The following is a 10786-nucleotide window of genomic DNA, read 5'->3' on the forward strand; positions in this document are numbered from 1 at the left end:
GGCGACGCCTTTGGTAGTGGCCCCGCCGGCGGCTGGAGGTGAGCGGGGACGGCGCGGCAGGGAGTGGCCTCCGAGGGGCACCGGGAACCCTAACATCCGCTTCACTTGTCCAAGGAAGTAGCAGGGATCCGAGGTCTCTGAAAGGAAATGGGGTTCACCTCTCTTCGGGCGCCCCTTCTGTGGGCAGAAGAACCGGAGGTTCACTCCCCTTTGGAGGCCCTGATCCCTGCCGCCACTTAAGGGGTCGGCGGAGGAACTGAAGGTTATTGGAATGGCCGAAAAATTGGGGAATGGGGTCCCAATGGGAGAATTTCTCCCTTCTAGTCCCTCCTCCGGGAGGTAGGTGTGCCGATGCTCGCTGGGTGGACAGGAACGAAGCAGGTGAATCCAAATACCTCGTTAGGAAGCGAGGACCGGATGACAGCGGCAGTGCGCGGGGACGCCTTGTTTGGATTAACCTTGTGCAGCAGAATTCCTATTTCTTTATAATTTGTTTTGTGACACACACCACGACAACCACCACCACCACCAGCACCACCACTACTCCCCCGCATCCCCTAATCGCTTTGGCCAATTTTGGTTTTCTGTTTGGTTCGTCGGAGAGATGCATTTAGGGAGATTTGTAATCGTTAACAAACAGGAGGGAGGCAACTCATTGGAGGCTGTCATGATTGGCAGCCCCTGAACTATGCTGATCCGGCATAATATTATGTGTTTAGAGATTGTGGACTCTGTCCCATAATTAGGAGCGAGGTGTTGTTGGGGGGCGGAGGGGAGGTGGTATAAAGTCAAGCTACATCATCTCTTGAGAAATCCTTGCTTGTATCCGAGTGTGTTGTTCTGCTGCTTTGAACATCAAAGGCACAAAGGCTTGTCATTCAAATTTTTCAAGATGTCTCCCAGCCTTCCCCGAGAGCAACTCTTCCTTCCATGCCAGTTTCACCTATCATTATGGATGCTCTCATGATACCAAAAATACCGTATGTTTTTTCGAGCTTAGATACTGCACCGTCTGTGCCTCACAATAGCAGATTGAGAATAAATAATTGCAGTTTCAGGACCACTGATAGCGCCACTGGTCGTTGTTACCCGGCAGTGATAAGACAACCCTAAAACCAAACCTTTATGGATGCCTGCAGGAGAAGCTTTAACAGATGGAACAATGTAGTTGGTCTTGAAGGTGGGGATAAGAAACAGAAGGCTTCCGAGGTGGAAAGCTTATTCCCTGTGGCTTGATAAAACTGCTTTGTCATTATCAATGGATTCCTGCCATGCTTGACTTGATATTGAGCTTAATAAGCAAGATGGTTCCTTTTTTTTTTTTAAGATAATGATTATGTAGTTAGATTCTGTAGTGAGAAGATGGTGCTTTCTGAGGAATTTGGAAGGTTAAACCCTTTAAGGTAGTCGTAACTTGAGGGTAAGGCTGGCACTTTGGCTCTTAGAAATGGGCAGTAGCCCTAGCCAGATGGCTCAGTTGGTTGAAACACCATCTGTACACCAAATGGTGGTTTGATTCCTGATCAGAACACTTACATAGGTTTAGGGTTTGATCTCCCGTCAGGGTAAGTGCGTCTGGGAGGCAACTGATCAATGTTTTTCTCTCCGTCTCCCTTCCTCTCTCTAAAATCAATGAAAAACATATTCCCCGGATGAGAATAAATAAAAGAAGAAGAAATGGGCAGTACCGGTTAGAAAATGGTGAGGTCTCTTCTGTTTCCTGACACGAGTGGAAACCAAGATAGAGCAGGGTGGATGTCACTGCCTCAGAATGTTGTGTCCAGGGTATTAAAAGGCTGTCTGGGATCCCCAGCTCCTATTTTTAATATGGACACATTCTTATGTATTGAGATGTCCCAAAATATTGTCATCCGATCCTGATGTTGACTGCAAAGGAAGAGGCTTTTCATCGGGCACTCTGTGGGAGAGGATTCAGTGGCAGCCTTTGCAATTTCTCCTTTCCATCTTTCTAAGGAGGATGTCAAAACAGTTGTTAAGACCTGTCAGCAGGAGGTGAAAGACATGGAATGCAAAACGGAAGAGCCTTCCTGAGTGCTGTTTGCTCTTAGCCCTCTTAGTAATTTCCAAGGTCATGCAGTTTTCCCTTTTTGCCTCAGGTTGGAGAGAAATCCCGGGACTCAGTGGATGTCCTCTCTGCCGCCATGGGGGAGCTTTTCCGGAGTGAGGAGATGACGCTGGCCCAGCTTTTCCTACAGTCAGAAGCTGCTTACTGTTGTGTCAGCGAATTAGGAGAACTCGGAAAGGTTCAGTTTCGTGATGTAAGTAATTGTGGGCTGCTTCTTGATTACCACTGAACTGTCATTTTCTGGTCATGGCCAATTGCCTTATGATGAATGTTTTGCTTTTTATTTGCAAAAATAACATGACAGCATGCTTACTGTTGACACTTTTTTGAGTTGTCTTTCTAGAGGTGAGATTGTCGTGGGCCAATCCTTTCATGTTTTTACTGGTTCCCCTTTGAGAATAATCCTAAGCATTCTCAAGGTAATTGCTTGGGATGCAAACCGAGGACAGCAAACTAACATGTTCAAGGCTTCCACTTTACTTTTGGGCTCCTTAACACCCATAGCAGGATCTTAAAAATATTTTCATAGCTTTTTCATACAGCAGGTCATATGTATTATAAGATCTGAAGCATGCAGTTAGGGATATATAGTATATAAGTAAACGTATACTGAATACCTATTAAGCTGAAGCATTATGCTGGGAAGTTGGAGAAGATATCAAAAGAAAATGGACAACCCTAGACAGTTTGGCTAAGTGGATGAAGCATCAGCCTGTGAACTGAAGGGTCCCGGGTTAGATTTGGGTCAAGGCCCCATGCCTGGTTTGTGGTCTTGATCCCCAGTGGGGGGCATGCAGGAGGCAGCCGATCAATGATTCACTCTCATCATTGGTGTTTCTATCTCTCTCTCCCCCTCTCCCTTCTTCTCTGATATCAATAAAAATATATTTTTTTAAAAAGAAAAGAAAATGGACGGCCCTGGCCAGAGTGGCTCAGTTGGTTGGAGCATCGTCCCATGCTTCAGAAAGTCCCAAGTTCGATTCCCAGTCAGGACACATATCTAGATTGCAAGGTTGATCTCCAGAGGGGCCTCATATAGGAGTCAACCAATCGATGTGTTTTTCTCACATCAATGTTTCTCTCTCTCTCTCTCTTCCATCTTCCCTCTCTAAAAAAAAAAAAAAATCAATAAAAGCAAAATGGACAGTATAAGCATACACTAGTAAGAAGTATGCCCTATGGTGCTTACAGTCTGATATTTGCCGCTGAAAGGAGGGGGAAGTAGACAATTCCCTATTAGGCAATCTCAAAGGTCCATGTACCTCTCATTGACAGCATTCATTATAGTTGTGATTTTACATTCATCAGTGCAAGTAGTTGATTAAAGTCTCCATCTGCTACTCTGATCTAAGTACCATGAAGACAAAGACAGTGATTATCTTATCCTTAGTGCCCACATAGAAGATAATCAATATTTGTTGGGATGGATGGATCAAGAGGAGTAATCAGAAAGGTGTGGGATTCATCAATATTGACTTCCTGGAACTGGCAAGCTTTCAGGAAGTTCTCAGTCTGAGCTGAAACTGCACAAATACAACCCAGTGACAGTCTTATTATTTTCTTTGAACCTCTGTCTACCATCTCTTTTGGAGTGTTCTTTTACCTTTCTGAGGCTCTTCCACCGGCCTCTCTTTTATCTTCTCCACCTCTGCCCTCAGCGTCAGTGTTTCCCAAGCTCTCTGATCTCTGGATAAGCCTGTCCACACCGACATCTTCCTTTATCACCTTTTTTTTCGGTGATCTCATCCATTCTCAAAATCTTCATCTTTATTCACTGAGTCCCAAATCTATATCTCTGGCCTTGACTTCCCAAATACCTTCCCTGAATATACAAATTTCTAAGCTTGTTGTCATCTCTGCTAATACGTCTCAAGCTAATACGTGTAAATCCCAACACCTTTCCTTTTTCTTCATCCTCACTTCCTAAACTTGAGCTAATGCATTGATATTCTTCCAGTTTTTTAGACTTAAAACCTAAATCAAGCCTAACTCACCCTTAATTTGCAATTCTTCATCTGGTCCTATATAGTATCTCCCTTTCTAATACCCATTTGGGTTCATTCAGCATTCTTAACTTTTACTTATTATGTATTTCAGTCATACAAAAAATTATGGAGAATAATATAATGAATACCTATGTAATTTATATTGTCTACTTAAGGGGTAAACATTCCACATATAATTGAAGGTTCCTGCCTCTCCTTCCTCCCTGAGTTTCATTTCTCTCCCCTCCTCCCTAGAGGTTACTTTGTATAGTGACTTTTGCCCATACCTGTGTTTTTTTCTTTATTTTTATTATTGTTGACAGTATTATTTCCATATGTTTTTATTTTTTACTTTTGCTATGTTTGTATGAATCACCAAGTAATATATAGTAGTTTGTATGCTTTACATGGTATCATATTGTATGTATCTTTCAGCAGGTATTTTTTAAATTTAACATTTGTGAGATTTGACCATGTTGGTACAGGAGGCCCTAGTTCATTTATTTAAATTGCTATATAGTTACTGTAAAAATATATAATTTATCCTTTTTTCCTTCTAATGATTGCAGTTTTTTGCTATTACAAGTTGCAATGAAGAGTCTTGTCTGTGTCTCCTGGCATGCATCTTTTATAGTTTCTCCAGGGGAGTGGTTCTCAAACATTTTGGTCTAAAGACTTCTTTACACTCTTTTTTTTTTTTTTAATCCACTGGGGATGTGCCCGCAACCCAGGTACATGCCCTTGACCGGAATCGAACCCGGGACCTTTCAGTCCGCAGGCCGACGCTCTATCCACTGAGCCAAACCGGTTTCGGCTACACTCTTAAGTAAAATAAAATTGAGAACCCTACCGGGCTTTTATGTGAGTTACAACTATTTATACTTATTAAGTTGGAAATTAAAGCTGAGAAATGTTTTAAATATTTATTAACTCATTAAAAAATTATAATATAAACCCACTACATATTATAATAACATATTTGTGAAAAATAGCTATATTTTCCAAAACAAACAAAAATAATGAAAAGAATGGTATTGCTGTTACATTTTTGAAAATATTTTAGTGTCTGAATTAATAGAAGATAGCTGGCTTCTCATTTGCCTCTGCAGTCAGTCTGCTGTGATGTATGTCATGAGACCCTGGAAAACGTCACTGAAACATTCATGAGACAATGAGAATGAAAAAGGCAAATAATGTCTTACTGTTACTGCGAAAATGGTGTTGATCACATGGACCTGCTGCTACTCCAGGGAAGATAAGTGGGAGGGGCATTGCTGAGTGTAGTGTGCATCTCTAGCTGGAGGATGCCAGAGTGTACGTCACAGTGCCCGTGCCTGTGCATGCTCCCATGGCTGGTTGAGAGTTCCTGTCCTGCCACAGGAACAATGTCAACACCTCTGGGCTCAAAGAAGTTCACCAACCCAATGGGTGCGAAGTGGTATCTTATTGTTGTTTTAGTTTGCATTTTCAGTATTAGGACATTTGATACCTTTTTATCTGTTTATTGGACAGAGTGGGTTTCATTTTCCATGAGCGTCTGTCCATATCCCCTGCCTGTTTACTAATGGTTTGCTGGCCTTTGGCTTGTTAACTTGTAGAATTTGTAAAAGTTCTTCATGTCTTCTGGAATCTAATCTTTTTCTACTCCTTTACTATTAAATTCTTCTAGGCTTTCGCTTATCTTTTCCCTTCGTTTATGGTGATACAAAAAGTTTATTTTTCTTTTTTGCTTATTGGTGTGTTTTTGCCTACATTTCTTATTTTGAAATATTTCAAGCCTGAATACTTCTATGTTGATTCACCAGTTGTTAACATTTTGTCACATTTGATATAATCTTTTTCACTGTACCATTAGAGAGTAAGCTGTTTCTTCTTCTCAAATCCTTATCCTTTTGTTTCTTTTTCTCATTTCACCATACACATTGGGACCTTCAGTAACATGTTGAAGAAGAGAACAGCAAGCTAATACTGGTTAGGGTTGTGCTTAGCTGAGTGTAACAAAATGCCCAAATGATAGGGGTGTACTTTTCTCATGTAACATGAAGCCCAGCTCCACGCTGTCATCATTCTGTATCTCTGTTTGACCATCCTTGAACATTTGGCTTTTGTACTTACAGATAACCCCCATAGCTCCAGGCATATCATTGAAGGAAGTGCAAGGAGAAAGGAGAGGTACATATTTCTTTCCCAGAAATTCTCAGTAGAATTTTAAAATTTATCATTGGTGCCAGGATTATGGCATACACTAGCTGCAAAGGAATCTGGGAAATGTGTTTTTTTAACTGAGCATTTGCTGCCCTGAACAAAATTGGGATTTTTGTTACTAAGGAAAGAGGGCAAAATGCTAAATATCCATTAAATGACATTCTTGTCTTGCTCCTGACTTTAAGGGGAATCTTTTTAATGTTTCACAATTTTTTTAAAGCCTTACCTGAGGGTATGCTTTTATTGATTTTAGAGAGAGAAACATTGATGTGAGAAGGAAACATCAATCAGTTGCCTCCTGCATGCGCCCCCACCAGGGATCGAACCCACAACCTGGGTATGTACCCTGACCAGGAATCAATCCTGAGACCTTTCAGTGTACAGAGCAATGCTACAACCAACTGAGCCACAACCAACTGAGCCACACCAGCCAGGGCTAATCTTTCACAATTTAAATAAGATGTTTACTCTTACATTTTTTGAAAATTCTATTAATTAAATTATGCAGATTCTTTTAATTTCTGATTTTCTGAAGTTATTGTTACAAATGGTTGTGGAATTTTATTGAATGCCTTTTCATCTATTGGTGTTACTATGTTTCTTCTGCTCAATCTATTAATTTGGTGAATTACATGTCCAAGTTATTTTTCTACTATTTTTAATAGCTTTACTGAGATATAATTCACCTACCACATTATTTTTTCATTTAAAGTGTATAATTCAGTGATTTTTAGTATATTCACAGAGCTGTACAACCATCACCACAATTAATTTTAGAACATTTTCATTACCCCAGCAAGAAACCTTGCACCCATTCGCAGTCACTCCCCAACTCCTCTCCCTCCACAGCCCTTGGCAACCACTAATCTACTTTCTGTTTCAGTGGATTTGCCTATCTGGACATTTCATGTGAATGAAATTATACAACATATCTTTTGGGACTGGCTGCTTTCACTTAGCATAATGTTTTCAAGGTTCATCTGTGTTGTAAAATGTATCTGTACTTTTCTGTCTTTTTGCATTTTTTCTTTGATATGAAAATATGCAACATATTAAAATGAGTGGTTTCAATATAAGAAGTAGTTGATATTTTCTATCTACTCTGTAAAGATACCACTCTGGGTTTTAGAGAGATATTGAGTAAGACATGTTCCCTCACTCAACTTGTTCAAAATTTTGTATGTTCTTTCATCTGTTCCTTCTCTCTTTCCTATTCTTCAATTCCTTACTGTCTAACACAATCATAATGATAATCTACATTTTTAATAGATACCATGTTGAACATTTTGTATTATTATTGCAGGCATTTCTCACAACAACTCTGCACAGTAGAACCTACTTTTGGTTCGTGGAGCCTACCGTTCTCATTTTACAGAATAGGAACCTGTGGCATAGATGAAAACAAATACCCGAAGGACATACAAATTAGTGCCCAGCGTTGTCTGATCCCACTGCCTGTTTTCTTTTTAATTGAGATATACCAAAAAAGTCACCCTTTTACAGTATATATGATCCAATGGTTTTTAGTGTATTCACAAAACTATCATCACTGTCTAATCCTAGAACATTTCATTACCCCCAAAAGAAACCTTCTACCCATTGGAAGTCACTCCATTTCCCCATAGCCCTTGGCAACCACTTAATCTGCCTTTTTTGGTGAATTTCCATATTCTGGACATTATATAGGGTGGGACAAAAGTAGGTTTACAGTTGTTCATATGGAAAACAATACAATAATTAATAAATAATAATATAAGAATAAACTGTGTTTCAGGTACTCACAACTGTAAACCTACTTTGTCCCACCCTGTATATAATGGAATTATACAACATGTAGTTTGTTTTTCCTTCTTTTGGATATATAACTAGCAGTGGAATTGCTGGGTCATATGGTAAGTCTATGTTTAACTTTCTGAGGAACCTCCAGACTTCTCTCCACAGCAACCACACCATTTTACACTCACACCAGCAATGTATGAGGGTTCTAATTTCTTCACACCCTCACAAGTTATTTTCTGTTAAAAAAATTTTATAGCCATCCTAATGGGTGTGAAGTGGTATTCTCACAGTGTTTTTGTTGTTTAATATTTTTATTGATTTCAGAGAGGAAGGGAGAGGAGAGAGAGATAGAAACGTCAATGATGAGAGAAACTTGACTGGAATCAAACCTGGGACCCTTCCGTCTGCAGGCCTACACTCTGTCCACTGAGCCAAACCAGCGAGGGCTGTAGTTACCTATTTGTTATTCTTATATTTATGTATGCCTTCTCTCAGTCTTATAAACATTTTGGCCATTTTGGTTTTTCAAATAACCAGCTGCTAAGAAAAATAATAAAATAAAATACCAACTAAAAAAAGCACCCAGCTTTTGGTCCGGGGCATCTTCTCTAGGACTTGTTCTCCTTTCTCTTGTTTTCTCCATTCTATTATCTTTTTCTAATGTCTTGAATTTGAACATTTTTAGTCTTTTCTGTTATATGCAATTAAAGTTATACATTTTCCTTTAAATACCACTTTAGCTGCATCCTACAAAGTTTGATTTTTAGCATTTTCATTATTTCATAAATTATTTAAATTGCTTCATATATGTCAGTCATTAAATACTAATTTTTTTACTGTTATTAAGATCTTTTATAGGGAATTATTGCCATCATTTACAAATAAATCCTTAAACTTATACATAAGCTGCAATTTTGTGATGGAAGGATTATTCTAATGAAGTATTGCATCAAGATTCACATATTACTTATGAAGGACAAGAGTTAGCAGAAATGGTTCTTTTATAGGCAATTACTAGGCTTTTCCCAGACCATGGTAAACAACTACTGAGCCTTGCAAATGTGAAGCAATATTGTCTCTAAACATACCTTTGTGTCACTCATTAAGCACCATTTACTTAAATGAAATAACAGCATTTGGTTTTCTTTTGTAGTTGTTTGAGGAGGAGAAAGCCATGTGCTAGTTCATCTGTAGCATCAATTGAACTGGACTTTTTCAGTTGCTTAGAAAAATGAAAATCACTTCTCATTATATTAAATACAAAATAAGTATAACTCTGTTTCATGGCAAACATGATTGTTGTAAGTTTTACTCTTTCAAATGTGGGCATGACTGAATACATTTGGAACTGGTCATACCACCATTCAAATCAGCAATTTAGAAACAAAAATTTCTTCTTTGAGTCATGAATTACTTAGAACTATTTTAGAATTTCCAAATATGATAAGTTGTATTTCTTATGTGACTTTCTAATTTAATTGCATTGTAATCAAAGAACATTGTCTGTATAGTACCAGTTTTTTACTGGGACTTGCTGTATGATCTGTCTTGTGGTCAGTTTTGTAAATGAATTATTGAAGAGAAAACTGTCGAATGAAGGGATTAAATGTGTACATGACTCTGTGTATGTATTAGATTAAGCTAATTATGTTGTTCACATTTTCTCTATCCTTATTTAGTAGATTTGATGTATCAGTAATAGAAAAGTTACACTAAAATTCCCCACTACATAGACAGGCGTGTCAGTTTCTCCTTGTACTTCTGTTCATTTTGTTTGAAATACTTTTAGGCTGCCTTGTCCGAAGCAGGTTGTGTATGGCCGTAGTTGAACTTCGCCTTCGATTATGAAACCAGTAGTTCACTTCATGTTTATTGAAGTGGAAATTTCTGAATGAGAAGCCGAAGTACTGCCTGCTCAGTGAAAAACAAACAACTTATTAGGGACCCACAAGTTTAGAATTGTGCATCTTCATGGGAATTTTTCTTATTATCACTACGTAGCATTTCTCTTAATCTCTAATAATGCTTTTTGCTGTAGATTCCTTCTAATATAATAATACCAATAATTTCCTTACTAGTTTCTCTGTCATCGGTCTCTCTCTTACACTTCATTCTTCACACACAATATTATTCTTCAAAACAGTAAATTTTTTAAAAGTATATTTAAAAAGTCAGGTCATTTGGTCTGTCTTGTGTGTATATATATATTCTTATATATTTATTGATTTTATGGAGAAAGGAAGGGAAAGGGATAGAGAAATAGAAACATTGATGGGAGAGAAACATCAATCATGTTTCCTTCATGCCCCCTATTGGGGATCGAGCCCACAACCCGGCATGTGTCCTGACAGGGAATCCAACCTGTGACCTCTTGGTTCAACCACTGAGCCACACCGGCTGGGCATGTCATGGTCTTCCATTCTGTGTATTTCTGCTTGGTGAACTTGGCTTCATTCCCCATCAGCCCAACTCAAGTGGTTACCTTTGCACATTTTTTTTCTTTATCTCCTAGGTCAGTGGTTCTCAACCTTCTGGCCCTTTAAATACAGTTCCTCATGTTGTGATCCAATCATAAAATTATTTTCGTTGCTACTTCATAACTGTCATGTTGCTACTGTTATGCATCGTCATGTAAATATCTGATATGCAGGATGGTCTTAGGCGACCCCTGTGAAAGGGTCGTTCAACTGCCAAAGGGGTCGCGACCCACAGGTTGAGAACCGCCGCCTTA

The 10786-nt window shown here is 39.0% G+C and overlaps 1 protein-coding gene across 3 annotated transcripts in view; it reads left to right on the forward strand.

Moving 5' to 3' along the window:
- ATP6V0A1 (ATPase, H+ transporting, lysosomal V0 subunit a1) overlaps positions 1 to 10786 on the forward strand; it is a 52974-nt gene continuing 42188 nt past the window's right edge. For all 3 annotated transcript variants that reach the window (XM_006773870.1, XM_006773871.1, XM_006773872.2), the window contains exons 1-2: positions 1 to 38; positions 2118 to 2279. In XM_006773870.1, coding sequence (XP_006773933.1) covers positions 2163 to 2279 — 117 coding nt within the window. In that variant the 5' untranslated portion in view covers positions 1 to 38; positions 2118 to 2162. The remainder of the gene's footprint in view (positions 39 to 2117; positions 2280 to 10786) is intronic.

Source organism: Myotis davidii, unplaced genomic scaffold (genome assembly GCF_000327345.1).
Source record: "Myotis davidii unplaced genomic scaffold, ASM32734v1 scaffold1527, whole genome shotgun sequence".
NCBI classification, from domain to species: Eukaryota; Metazoa; Chordata; class Mammalia; order Chiroptera; family Vespertilionidae; genus Myotis; species Myotis davidii.